This window comes from Anser brachyrhynchus (genome assembly GCF_964034855.1).
Source record: "Anser brachyrhynchus genome assembly, chromosome: 11".
Taxonomy (NCBI): domain Eukaryota; kingdom Metazoa; phylum Chordata; class Aves; order Anseriformes; family Anatidae; genus Anser; species Anser brachyrhynchus.
This window is the reverse complement of record NC_137706.1, coordinates 20202050-20216940: the sequence shown is the minus strand read 5'-3', so window position 1 is coordinate 20216940 and position 14891 is coordinate 20202050. Positions and strand designations below refer to the sequence as shown.

Here is a 14891-nt window from a genome sequence, read left to right as displayed (position 1 = left end):
CATTCTGGTCCTTTGCTTGAAGCACTAGATATTAATCAATTTCAAATGTAAATAGATAAATAAAAAAATATTTGTAGCATTAAAAGAGATGGAATTAATGTAGTTCCAGTACTTCAAGGAAGCAGGATTTATGTAGCTTTAGTTTTGAACTCAAGCTTCTGCAGGAGTCCTACTCCCAGCCAGGAACTATGATCATTGCCTGGACCTTCCCTGTATAAAAGCATCACAACAATGCTGCAGAGCAAAGAACACATAGAAACACGTGTAAGTAATGAACAAGTCACGACGTAAAGTTTTACAAACTAAAACACAAATACAGAAGAGGGAATACACACCAGTTCTACAGTAGGACACCATGAAAATGTTAAGGAAGTTTGGTAGCTAAAAGCAGCAGCGTGCTGGCGTGCCAGTATCTGCCTCCAGAAGCAGCATTAGTAGTTACTTAATCTTACATAAAACTTATTCAAAAAGACCAAGATTCCTATTAAAATTCATCACCATTACCTTCTGCAGTCTTGGAGTTGTTTTTTCACTGTCAAAAAGCTAAGCCTCTGCCAGAGCTCCATCACAGCAGGAAACCATCAAACCACCTCAGCCCTTCGCTGTTCCAAGCACTACCCCAAAGCAACAGGTTATCCTTCAATTTATTACTAGCAGTTTTAAAGCCAAGCACACACTGAACATCCTGCGCTAGGGAAAGAATCCAGCTTTTGTAATGTGATCATCTGAATGAAGCAGCAGGGAGGTCAGTGCTGTTGTCCACACTCGTTAAAGACACAGCGTAATTTTGCAGACCACATTCAATAAGTATCTCCTCGATCGGCTGGCAGAAATGGACAAATCTGCTGTGTAGCCAGCAGGCAATGCCACTCTACAAAGTGGACCACTGGACTTCAAGTGTGATCATTACAAGATCTCTCTCTTCCAGATCAAAAGCAACAAAGCCATACATCACATTCAGAAGGGGTTTTCTGAGGAGGCTGTTTGTTTTCTCCTCCAAGGGCAGCACCAGGCTGCAGGTGTTGTGGAGGCGGGACTGCCTCTGCCCACACTTGATCGGGTAGGAGCCCTCCTGTAAGTCAGCATCGCTTCTTCTGTTCTGCACTCGAGGAAGTTCACTGACAGCTGTGCAGCACTGCTGTGGCCTCGGAAGTATAAAGACACAGAACTTAAAGCAGTCTCCTACCAAACACAGCCACCTTCTTGACTCAACGACCATCCTCTGATGCGTGGGGAAAAATTCTGCTCCTGCCCATTCACACCTCACCAAAGCCCCACTTTTGAGGCCAGCTGCAATCGGACATCCTGCATCTGAACCCACATCTGCACAGCCAGCTCCCGTAAAGCCAGAGGGCAGAAAGCTCTTCCGAGCAGGATCGCTGCACGGGATACTTGGAGCTTTAAGGCTCAGGACCACCTCAGGTCCATAGAAGGAAGCTGATCTCAGAGTTTACGCATTGTCTCACCTGTCCCAGGATCTCCCATCCTGACAGGGGCCGCAGGGATGCTTAGAAATAGTACAGGGGGGTGCCAACAACGGGCGTGCAGGCACAGCAGTGCCCCTAGTTACTACTGGACTGGATGTTGTGTTCACTAGCCACACATTTAACCCTAAAATCTATATTAAAGCTACACTTAACCCTGAAGCCTACTTCAGAAAAATAAAAACTTGGCAGAGGAAATTAAAAAAAATGCGATGCCATCTTTACCAGTACCTTGTCACAAAGCTGCTCAGAGTTATTACTATCAGTTTTGCAAGCTGAACAATTAGCATGAGTGAAAGCATAAAGACATACATTCACTTTCAGATCTCCTGTCATACGAGGATACAAGCTTGGGGGCTGTTTTCTAGCACAGTGACAGTAACACTTTCCCCAAGCCTACACAGCTGTCAGTTTAAAGCAGAAGTAGGCAGCTCACTACATTATTTCCGCGAACAGCCTCAATCAGGGAGCTGAAACAAAGTACGAAGAAGATGAAGACATTTTGCAGCTTTGAGAAGACACTACTATTTTGCATGACTGTGCTAAACCTGGGCAATAAGGCAGTTTTATTATTTAACAAAGAACAGCTCAGAATAACATGGAAAAAGCAACATGAGTAGTCTCGCAGCTAACAGGACAGGTGTCTCTGTCTCTGGGCTGACTCCAGCGCAGCCTCATAAAACCTGCAGTTAGAACAATTCAGAAAGATCTGAACTCGCTCGAGGTGCAAAGGATTCTCATTTGGAAAAAAATAAATACACTGTTTTTCAACTCCCACTTAGTTTTCGATTCTTGCAGCATGTCAGAGGTCCTTCATACACGTCCCACTAAAGGAAATGCTTATGACTGCCCAGCACACTTGCTCCTTTCTAGCATCCGTTTTCACACACTGTTACCGTTCCACTTTCAGGACGGAACAGACCCGGTAGGGCATATTTTGAGGTTTAATGCTACCAGAAAAGAACTACCCAGTAAGAGCCAGAGGCAGATGATTCTGGCTAACGTCTGTTTCTTAGGAAAATATAAATAAAACACCAGAAGTGTAGTTTTTCCTGTCTGAAAGCGTCCTGCCAGACCAATGACACTCAAAATTTCTATTCCCATTTTTCCTGAAGCAGAATGAGGTATGCTTTAAAGACGAAAATGTGATAAGACTTCAAACATCCAACAAGCGACACAACATAAATAACTCCTTGTAGGCTGATCTGTTAGGTAGGAATATTTGCTTTAAAATTCTTTCCTCCTTTGCTTTAGCGCAACCACTACGCCATTACACTTTTCAGAGTTTTTTATTCCCAAATAATGTTTGAATTGAAGACTGAGTTCAGCAAAGGGAGAAAAGCCACAGGTGTGGATGGTGGCACCACGGGACAGCCATCAGCTTCCTGCCCTGGGTGCCTTTTCCTCCCAGCTCCTTCTGCAGCTGCTCCCAGCCTCCGCTTTGGGTTGCGGCCCTTTGTCCCGCGTGGCGGCAGCTGCCAGCAAGGCCCAGGCGCCCCTTTCACATATTTAATGCTGTGGCTAAGCTACACAAACAGTGCTTTGCTCAGTTTGTAGGCTTCCTCAACACTTGCTGCAGTAGTGCACCCACAGTTTGTTACACACAAACCCTGCAATCTCAAATTGACGAATCCTAAGAACTGAGTCTCCAGAAGTGGAAATCCAAGTCCTGAGTCCTCCTCTCCCAAATACTGGTGCTCCTACTGCTCGTTTCCCCAGCCATCACTAGGTCTGCAACACCACAGAGCAACCTGCACTTCCTCACGGAGCCCAGCTTACTTGTCGGGCATTCAGAACACAACACAGAGCATAAAGAGATCTTATGAAAGTCTAGTCAGCCGATACATGTGGATTTACACAAGTTCTGGCTTTCAACTGTTTTAACTCTCTGAACTCCAAGTTGAATTTAATAATAAGAAGGGATAAATAAGGGCAACAGCAACGATAACTGCATCTTCACAACTCCCTTCTGTGATAAGGGCACGGCTTCAGGGAAACACTATAATAAAGAGATGAAGTTACGTTATCTGTTTACAAGGCCCATAAAGGCCAAGGTTAAAACCGAGAAGCTTCAGGTGCAAGAGCTGAGCAAGGAGCCCAGAACAGAAACTCTGTCAAAAGCTGCAGCTGAGACGTCAGGGACAGGCAAAGAACACTGCCTGGGTACACAGATAAATGCATACAGAGAGCCACAGCTGGGATCCAGAGAAAAGCCCAAACAGAAGGCTTACATCTTTTCCAGGGCAGGTTGGATGGGCTTTGAGCAACCTGGTCTAGAGGGAGGTGTCCCTGTCCACAAACAGAGAGGAACTGGGAGGGCTTTAAGGTCCTTCCAACCCAAACCACCCTGTGATTCTGTGATCTTTGCCCAAATTTGCAATAGAGGGATTGCACAACACAGGACATTTACCAATAGAGCCAGTTAGTGAAAGAAATCAATCATTTTGACTTTTTATGTACAGACTTTAACAATACATATTTATACATACACACACCAAACATCTCAGCAGAATCTCTCTGTATATAAGAACGGAATAATTCCCCCCCCTCCCCAAAAAATGCATTCTCTGATTGCTAGATTTCTGCGTTGAAGTTGTTGACTCATCTTCCTGCCACACTGAAAAAAAGTTTAGAAAAGCACAGAACAATGCTGAGTTGTGAACACAAAAAAACGAAGAACACTGAAGGAAAGATGAGTTACCAGGAAGTTTTAACAGTTTGTTTTAGAAACCTTCAAGCTGGTTTTTAGGAAGATACTTGTTCATACAAGGAAGCACGCAAAGGTGGCAACGCTGGAACATCTCTGTGCTAGCTCTCAGAATGAAGTAAAACAATCTTGCTTCCATTCTCGTTTCTTTTGTATGTGTCACGCAGGGACAGACACCACTGTTCACTTCCTCCTGCTGGATGCCTGCGAGGCAACGAACCCGGGAGAGAGAGGACGGCCTCAGCTGTCAGGAGGCAGAAGTTTGCTGGAATTCACTCTCCTCTTGTTCAGACAAGACTCGGGTCAACGGCTGAACAGCAGATGTTTGCAAAGGGATGCTGAGCAGGGAGTTAGCCTTGCCCGGTTGCTCAGTTGCTGGGGGCACTGACTGGCGGAAAGGCTCGCACGCTCATTCCAAAGAATAAAAGATTGCCTGAGTAAGTAATATTGAATGCACATCAAACCAGAAGTCATCTGCTTGCCAATTCCTAACAGTATCAGCAAGCCTTCAGAAGCAAGATTCCATTGCTTCCTTACAAAGGAGGAACGTGGGAAGACAGAACGCCCTCCCCAAAAATTCAGCAGCCCAGAAGCTGATGTTGCCAACTACCATTGCTTCCTTGGAGAGACGATTTTGTGCTTTGGCAGTGGAATCCATAAACTTCTAAATCCCAGGCAGTCCCCAGGGCAATGACGGGAGAACAAATGCAGCTTCCAGCAGCTGTGAAAAGGGTAACACAGGGAGGAGGATGGGGGAGCTTTTGTACTGGAAAATTTAATAATTTAAAGGGGCCATCTAGGTTTACTGCCCGTAACAGACGATTCCTTCCCCAGTTCATTTCAGAATGCTTCTCCTGTGTACATTGAAATATTTAGTGAGTATCCACTCAAATAGTTCACTGATGTATTTCCTGCCTTGTAGACTTCCCACAATTTAAGGCCTTTTTTTTTTTCCCCCCAGCCGGCACTTAAGCAAAGACCCTTTGCCCAGATTAACAACAGCAGCACTGCTGTTATGCCAAACTAAGAGTTCTGCTGCATACGGGGCTTGCCTAGTCCCCTTCTTTTTAATTTTTTTTAAATGAAAAAGCCTTCTTTGACTATTAAGTAATATTGGAAGATCTCGGAGGTAATCTGGTCCTCTCGAGACAAAGATCTAAGACTATTCAATTAAAAGATGTGCTACTCTGAAACTTGTAATTACTGAATCTCTGCATTTCTCTGTAGTATCTCCCAGGCTCTGGGTATGCAGTCACATAATCCTGCAAAAATTTGGGCTCTTGGCACAGGCTCTGCACCATTCTGCCCCCAGCCATTCATTCATTCCTGAGTAACCCCACTCAGAACAGATACACTTCAAAGATCACTAAAAAAAACTGTGTATTTTCAGCTGGAATATCTCCCTGATTAAGTTCACCATGGGGCTACACCAGCGCTAATGTGAGCCCAAGAGGTCAGCCCCACAAAAATTTATCTGGGATTTTTTGGTGGGTAAGTTCTCGGCTGGATCAGCACAGATGCCTGACTCACTGAAAGAGCTGATGCAAGAAAAGGAGCCTCAGGAACACGTGGGCAGAGCAAGAGGAGGACAGAAGTTCTGAAGCAGCAGGATCTCGCATGTGTGCAATCGTGAAATCACACCTTTCTAATTCCATCTGCAGAACTGCTGTTGTAAAGGGCAGAAAAGGAAAAAAAACTGCTGGCTCCATATTAACCACCAGCACTCTCCTTACCTGTGATATCACTGGAATGCAACATCTTTATTCCCAGTTTATTTAACTCTAATAAACTGATTTATGCTTTCTGAACAATGACCACATCATCAGAATTAAAGTACATTTCCATTACAGTTATTATGCCTAAACGTGTGTGTAAATGTGTAACAAGACTCGGTACTCTTACTTCAGTATTAACTGTCTTACTACCTTCCCTACATCCAGACTTGATAAAACAGCGTTTAGTTTACAACTGAGAACAGCAGAGGTCAATTTGCCACTTGTGTCAGCTTTGTATTAGCTGCACATGCTTACTCATATTTTTTCAGCACATGCTTCTAGAAATAATACAAAAAGTTCGTGCTGCAGGCTTTTACTTTCACCTGTTTTATTATGACAGATCATATGCTCTATTAGCTTAATTATTAAAATGCTATTTCTAATTCAATGAAGGCCCGTGCCAGGCTCAATAGCATTCATTTTAAATCTGCTTAAGTGAGTATGTTTTAAGCTAAATTTGGAGGACTTAGTGAATAACAAAAGACTCAGTTTACTTGAAGTTATCTAGCATTTATGACTGCATGCCCAAAACGCGTTCTCTCATAGCACATGTATTTCTGAGCTTGGCTAATCCTTCATTAGCAGAGAGTAGGGGAGCTTTTTTCTGAAAAAAGCTTTCTGAATTTTTCTTGTAAATATTTACAGGTCTGCAGTAATTCCCTGTACACATTCAGTGCGATAGCAATCTTGCCAGCTCAGTCATAAAATTTCAGGACCTAATCTTCCAGAACACGATACGCACACAGAAATCCTCTGAAGTCAAAGGAATCCCATACAGGGGCTGCCTCTCATCAGAGACTATTTGGTTTTTAAAGCAAAGGAAAACAAAACAACAAAAGCAGCGGTGATCCAGCAAGCATTAAAACAAACAACTTGGTGAAAACCTTCCTGTCATTTCATCTAAACTCACATCCAAGAAAAGCGAGCCAAAAAAGATTTACTCTGTGCAGGACAGATTCTGCTGCAACGAGGTCTGTTTGAGAGCAGCTCACCGATCCTGCTGCTCACCTCCCACCACTCCCGTTCTCAATGCAAGCCTCAAAAAGCAAATAAATAAAAACAAAATCAACCTCCCATCCCCACCTACTCCTACGAAGCCCAAACTGAAGCTCCCTTGAGAAGATGCTGAAAAACATGAAAATTGCAAGACACATCGCAAGCAAGCAACTCCTGGAAATGTCAATACAAATGGAAGTTCAAGCCACTTTTGCGTAATTCCCGAATTACTCTTTGACTATCAAATGCAGGCAGCTGCACTCAGAGGTCATGCCAGCTATTTGGTGGCTTCCTCAATGCAATTTGAACAGGATAAACAGAAAGCAACAAGAAAAAGCTCACATTAAGAATTGAAGTATAGTTTATGACTGGATTTTGCCAGTCAATTTCTAAGAAATTACGCGTTGCTTTGAGCAGTTCTAAGATGAGGATATGCTGCAGTTAAGACAGAACACATGTAAGCACCACTGGCAACAATTAGGTTCAGAAAAGTTCAGAAAGCCTTCAGACTTTCTTTCAAGACACGTCCTGGGAAGAAATACAGTCCCTAAGGTGGTAAAAACCTGTAGCCAGCACCTTCTTATATTCTCGAAAACCTACTTCCTTACAGCACACTAAAAGATGGCAAATTCCACATTCCACTTTTCCTTTCATGTGTTTTTTCCACATAAAAGCAAAACAGAAACATTCTTTTGCACTGTCCTTAGTGCCAGTCACCAAGAATACAGTCCTGCTCCGCTCGTTCCACATCACATCATACCTTGCTCTGTCACAGCTGAGACTTGCTTGGCACCATCCTCCTGGAGCAGAGGCTGAGGCTTAGGCTCGATTTGGGAGCTAGCAGCTGTTACCAAAATAAGTAAGTAGCTGGGGATTTCAAAATTCTTTAAACAGATGGAAAAAAACCAGACTTCAAATGCGACCACCTTTTCCATATGAATGCTTATACAACACAAAAGCGACACCCTGTTAAGAAGTTTTTAGTCCCAGGCACTTCTGGAAGGTTCAAATGATAGTACCAGAGAGAGTAGCAGTCTTTATTTACTCAGTAAGTAACAAAGCGAGGCTTTAGAGCACTTCTGCTGGTACGTGCAACCGATGGACAGGCAAAACAATCAGAAAACATCTCTTCTGAAAGGAAAAGGTTTAAGCTGCAACAAACTTTAATACACGCTCTTAACTGTAGCAGGAATCTCTTCCACGACAGACAAACGAACTAAAAAACTAATTATAAGGCTCCATCTCATTTTGCGGCTGATTGGATTGTTGCATTCAATGACAAGATGTTGTATCGACTATTTACTTCACTTTTTCTAATAGCATTTTTTAAATAGCCTACATTACATGCCAAGACATTCTCTAGTCACAGCCTCTCATTAAACATTAAATCCATGCCCTGAGATCTTAAATTACCTTTTTTTTTTTTTTTTTTCCTATGTGTATCCTTCTGGACATCGGAATTTTAACCAGCAGATTTTCATCCAATATCCTGAGGTCAGTGGGACACTTCAAAACTCACTGCACAGCGTAACGCATAAATGATAGGTTTTGATGAATAAAAAAGTACCGATTTTTAAATAAGTTTATACTACAGGGCTGTAGCTATAGAACTCTTGCATTTTGTGCCTTCTCAGTCAAAAGCACTTCAGGTAAGGTGACCACACTTAAATACTTGCGTTTTTGATACTTGCTAAGACAAGACAGTGAAAGTCCTATTTTGGCATGGTTTGTAAATATCATACACATAGCCCTTACCTGACCTGGCGTTTACTGGAGTACCTAGAGCACGGTGAAAACTAGCTGTGCGTGTTTTCACTGGCATTTTACATCAAAATAACTCCCTCGTTATAAATGCAACCCTTCCTTCTGATTAACTGTTTTTGTAAAGATGTAATTAAAAGTGACATGGAGGTAACTTTGTTCTCATGTGAACAAAATGCTTATTGTAATACAAAATCTTCAAACGTCCCCTCCTACCTCTTTGCAAAGCGTCTACTTCATATTGTGTGTCTAGTTTGGATTTAAATAAACCTAGAAATTGAGCAACAACTATCAGATATTCAAAAGGATGGAAACCTAAGTTTGAGAGGAAGAGAAAGTGGAGATCTTGTTCTTGTTCCTTTTGGCTATTAAGACAGGGAACTATCCTATCACTTTCAGTCAAAAGGGAAGGAGCATCCCTTTTACTGCATTCAGGTTTCTTTCGTTTTTCTCCCATTTTCTCTGCAAAACCCTTGTACGTGCATACCTGTGCAGTTCCAGAAGTACCAGAATGAAATTAAGCCTGCAGCTGGCCAGCGTCATCGCAGCCTCATTCCGATGATGTAAAGCACCAAGGAGCTCAAGAGCAGCAGCATGGGTTCAGCTCTGGGTAACTACTTCTCAGCAGGAAATGTCAAAAACAGAAGTGAAGTTCACAGCACAGAAAAATCTTGTAATACGTGTTCTCTATTGTCCACTGAGTAGCTAGGGATTTGAAAGGCGCCAGAGAGCACCAAAATACACTGCACGGATTAATAAAGTAATAACTGCATACAACAAGCTACAAATAACAAAAGCTGTTATCAGAGTAAAACAGTGTGAAATTGAATTGAATATGCCATATGCACATATTTAAATTGCAAGTACTCTACTTCTCCTTTATAACACTCTGACGGGATTTTTTAAAAATAATTAATGTGAGTGTGGATCGAGCCTCCGATGCACACTTCTCAGCGCGCTACCCCTCACCCTACAAGCATTTGCTCGCTCCCGTCAATGAGATCCCAACGCCAAATAAGGATGAAGACAGAGGACACGACAGGCATGGGAAGCAAGACATCCTCAACCACCCAGTCCCTTCTTCTTTTAGTTTTGCCTTTTCCCCTTCCTTTCTGCCAGGAAGTCCAAGTATCACATGCACCCATTCCCAAAAGTATTAAGCTTCAGTATTTTAAAAACTAGCACGGTTATGTGGCTGTTCAGAACGTTACAGAATCTTCTGACCCACAGCTAGAAAGTTCCCGATTTCTGACATAAGATCACTGATGGCCAAGCAGTACCTTTTTGATTTTGTGCAAGCCCTGCCTTTGAGCCTAAGAAACTTCCTTCGCGCATTTACAGAGAGCAATCGTATCACCTCTCGCTCAGTCTTCATGTTACTTAACTAAATAATTCGAGCTCTTTTCATTCTCTCTTGAGAGGTTCACTTCTCTGAAAAAGAACAGGGAAGCAGCCAAGATCATTTGCATCAAAGTGACAGGTTTGTGTATGGTGGAAGCAAATAAGTAGCTGGAGACTCACTCAGCCAAAATTCCATTAAGTCAGGAACAAAGCTTCAGAAAGTGTTAATATGGTAGTCTGCAGCTGCATAACATACTTGAAACACTTGACCATGTATACAGACTGACAAACACCTCTACAGTTGATTTCAAGCACTGACCAGAGGGAAAAACTGCACGGCAGGAAAGAAAAAAAAGAAAGGTTGCAGATGAAACAAACAAAAAAAAGGACTGTTTGCAGCTTCATGCCAAAACCATTTCCAAATTCTGATATTCTGATGCAACTATGCTTTGCAACCTAAAGTCTTTCACAATGAGGATTTATATACCCTCATCCCACAAATAAATTAATTCTGGCTGTTTAGGGGACAACAGGTTACCGGACTTACTTCTTCTCTAGGCTGCTGTTTTTAAAAATACTTTACACGCCTCTTCGCTTGGCAAAAGCCAGGTATAGGACTAATGTATAATGAAGAGCAAAAGTCTAGGAGATGCATATACCAAATAACATACAAAACAGAAAATGCAGCAAGACTCTTCATTGGCGTAAGCAAGACTCTACACTCCCATGAGTCTCTCTGTACGTTTCCAAAAAGTAAATGAGTATCAGACATCTAAGCAATTTCAGATGAACGCTGTTTCTTAAATGAAGAAATATTTAAGATATGCAGTATTTAATACAGTACTTGATTGGTGCTTAACTTTAGGCAGCACAATAAGCGATAGGTATATCAGATTTATTCCATAAAACAAGACCAGTATGCAGGAGGGATCCCTGAAAACTGTATCAGCCTATCTACAACTGCCTTGAAGAAAATCAACTGTAAGGTGCTATACAGACAAATATAAAAATAACACCTTTCCCCTTTTGATCCAGAGCAAAAACTGTATCTAAGGATTATGATCTAAATATTATGCAATCAGGAATCCCTGCCACAAGATAGTTTTTAAGAGAGCTCACCGTTCAGTTCGTCATCAAAAGACTTTGCTAGAAACATCACAGCGGGAGCTGTGAGATACCGAGTATATTCTGAGGTTAAACGAGGTCTGAGCCTGCGTGAAAATGTGGCAACACCACCACACACGGAACAATTCAGAGCCTGACACCTGTACATCTCAGTGCAGCTCTGTACTGCATATCCTGACAGCGCAGTACATAGCTACGTCGGAGCTCTGCTTATGTATCCAAGAAGAGTGAAGTAACCATACAGGGAAAGGAATGCACTCTTCCAACACGCATCTGTATTTCACGCCTCCGTTAGGAGCTAGTCCATCACCTTAGCCTAAAGATGAAGAGGTGAACACAGACCTGTTAACCTCGAGGAAGCTCCTTTTGTAACACTTCACGGTGCTGCCATCGCAATACGAAGCCTAACTACCATGAGTGTGCTCAAGTGCTACTTCGTAAGCAATGCTTTAAAAAAGCATGCCCATGATTAGCCTAGGCTTACCTTCCTTTATTTTATAAGGTGTAACGCTCATACTAGAGCCAGGAAAACTCAAGAACATCTTCTCCCAGCGCACTCACAGACGTCCCTAGCATTACATGCTAGTTACTGAGAAACAGCTTCGCTGACATTAGCTTAAAGTGAAGGAGGGGATAGATAACAAACAAAACCCATCACTTTTCCTACAAATTCGCGACTCCCAGTATAACTTCTTTGCACCCACGTTTATTAGGAAGGCAGAACTTGGCCCTTACCCCATAATTACATAACCCAGCCGTCTGACAGACGCCCCCCACATTACACACGCTTTCCTCGTCCCCCCCCCCGCTCACCCTACACCCTCCAGCAGCCGCTGACCACCGGTGGGGGGGGAGGGGGGGGGCGTGAGGCGCCCCCCAGGGGGTAGAACCCCATAACGGCCCCGTTCTGGGACCCGGCCCCGCAGCGAACCCCCTCCCCCGGGCCTGACTCACTCGGCGGCGCTGGTCCCGTTGACAGCGGAGCCATCGGGCGCGGGGTTCAGCTGGATCGGCCCCGGCTTCTTCTTCGGCATGGCGGCCCCCGGGCGGCCCCCCCCCCGGTGCCCGGTGCCGGTGCCTCAGGCGCTGCCCGGCCGCCCCCGCTCCCCCCCCCCCAGCGGAGCGGCCCCGAGCTGGTGCCGGCGGCGCGCGCTGCCCGTGCTGAGGCCGCGCCCTTCCTCCGCACCGCGCCTGCGCGAGCCGCCCCCCGCCCCCCCCGGGAGGGGAGGCCAGGCAGGGGCATGCGCGCTTGCGGAGGGTGAAGCCGCAGAGGAGTTGTGCCCTCACAGCGCTTTGCCCTCACTTGGTGGGAGGGGCGGGGGGGAGCGCAGGAGGCCCGGGGGCGGGGGTCCGAGGGTCCCGGGAAGGGTTCGGGGGTCCCGCTCCCCCCCGCTGCCGGTTTCCCTGCCCTGCCTCGCTCCCCGTGGGGAACACCACATCGCTGCCGCCTGCGAGACCTTGTTCACTTTAAAATGATTTAACTTTTTTTTTTACAAACCCAAACCAGTTTAAAAGAACTTCATTTCTAAACCCCCAAACTCCCCATTTCTTTCGTTCCTTTCAAACCCCAGCTGCAGGTGGCCGGGGGCGGCGGGCCGAGGCCGAGGGCTTGGCAAAAGCCTCACGTCTGCTTCGAGGCTTGGCTGAAGTTTTGCGGGTTCTGTGCTGCTGGTGCTGCTCTTCTCCTTTAGAGAGCTCTCACCACGACCACGTGAAGCAGCTCCGTGCAACGAGCCCCAGCATCTTCCCCGCAGAGCAAACCACGGTGCTAAGGCGTGTTTTGTGAAGCTGTTTGTTTATCTCCCTCCTTAATGCACCCAGACACGGGAACTGCCGTATTTATAATTACAACAAAAACCTCATGTTGGGGTACTCGCGGCTGCTGATTTTTTTTTTTATTTTTTATTTTTTAACCAAAGTGCCTGCAGTAAAAATGGAAAAGGAAACTTACACTCAGAGAACAGTGAGTTATAAAGAGCAGAATGAGTACGAAAACACAAGGCCAAAGGTGTTATTCTCGCTTCTCTGGACTGTTTTATTTTCTGTAGCTGCTAGGAATGATCAGGTTTGGTCACAGGCCTTTCATGCTTAATGGGATCGTGGTTTTGTGCGTGTACGTTTCTGTGAAGTTCTGACTCACATCACTGTTTGGGGGTTTTTGTAATTGCATTAGTTTTGGCAGCCTAAAGGTAAAACAAAAATGTTACTTTCCAGGAGCTCTCTATCATATATTGGCATACAGAAGTGAGATATGGCTGAGACAGTATGCTTTATAAAATAATAGTAATAAAAAAGACAAGGTTGTATATTGGCATTGTATGTTCTGAACACACTAATTTTTTAGCAGTTTTAAACACAAGTCCTGAACTAACAAAGAACAAGGCTACAATCCTATTCCACGGAGGGAACAGTGTGTCTTGTATATGGGTTGTTTCAGGGAGAAATACACCAAAAGAAATATGAGGTTAAAATTCCAGAGAACTAAAGCCACCTCGTTGCTGAAAAAAAGCTTCCACCTTGGGATATAAGCTGAGTGCTACCTCGCTTTAAAATCAGCTTGCTTCCAAACATCTACAAAGCACTGCCACACAGCAATGGAGGAATGCGAACCAGAGCGCTAAGAGCAGTGGGAGCAGAGGGACGCTGCTGGGGAAGCGGAGGCAGTCGGGTGGGGTGGGGACATGGGGGTGTCCTGCAGCAGCGGGGCCAGGTGCGGCAGGTACACCTCGTATGGCTGAAAGAGCGTGGCTCTGCCTGACGCACCACATTTACAGCCCGGGACATGCTGACAGGACAGCAGCTAGCCTTACCTTCAGCAAGAGCTGAGCAACCTCGCTCCTGTCCATTGGTGATCTCATCTGGCGTAAGCAAAATTGCTTTACAGTAATGAAAGTCCCTTTTCTTCAGCCACAATCAGCCATCCCTCCATGCCAGTTCTCTTCCTGAGAAGGAGAATTTAAAGATTCTGGTCATTTACTTGTAGATCTCAAGAGGAAGCAATAGAATATTGGCGTGCTACCTACGGACCTATCTGGATCGACAGAGTTGGCTGGGTATTCCATATGTGCGGAATACCCAGCCAACAGCTGAATGATTGACATACCTACTGAAAACAGAGGTTTCAGTATGGAGAAATTCTGAAACATAGCAGGAAAGAAGCATGCATCACAGATCACCCTAGCTGACTGTAGTCAGAGTGAATTCCGTAACAAAACTTACACTGGAAATACTTTGTATGAAGAAATGTCAATTCCACGTTTTACTGTTCTATCATTTTCAAAAGTAAAATAATCAAAGCAGTCATTAATGCTTTTATAGAAACTGAAATTATGAACAAGGTACGTTATATATTATGCAAAAATGCGATATTGTTCCTAACTTCTTGCGCATTTTTAAAATAGAAAAGATTGAATTATTATTTTCACAGGTGTGCTATTCACAGACATGGTCCCTCCATCACATTGCAAACACTAAGAGACAGCTCCCTCCTCTGGAGCACGTTACACTTGCATTGCAAGCATGGTCCCGTGGAATCTTGGAAAAATGATTGAATTCACACATCTGTTTTAAAGGCCCTTTGACCTACAGACAAAACAAGGGGATTTTTGAATTGACTGAATACAGAAATAAAGACGCGGGTCTCTGTACTGATACCATACAGAACTGTTTCTGTGTAATGGTTCTCCATGAACCGCTTCTGTG

At 44.3% G+C, this 14891-nt stretch overlaps 1 protein-coding gene across 3 annotated transcripts in view; it reads right to left on the bottom strand.

The window, feature by feature from the left end:
• Nucleotides 1–12377, bottom strand: part of MAP2K1 (mitogen-activated protein kinase kinase 1) — a 37476-nt gene extending 25099 nt beyond the window's left edge. Inside the window, exon 1 of one of the 3 annotated variants that reach the window (XM_080551518.1) lies at nucleotides 12144–12377. In XM_080551518.1, the coding sequence (XP_080407644.1) occupies nucleotides 12144–12223 (80 nt within the window). In that variant the 5' untranslated portion in view covers nucleotides 12224–12377. Of the gene's footprint in view, nucleotides 1–504; nucleotides 697–9210; nucleotides 9344–12143 lie in introns of those variants that run through there. The other 2 variants (XM_080551520.1, XM_080551519.1) reach the window with 2 other exon arrangements.
• Between the last annotated feature and the right edge of the window lie 2514 nt (nucleotides 12378–14891).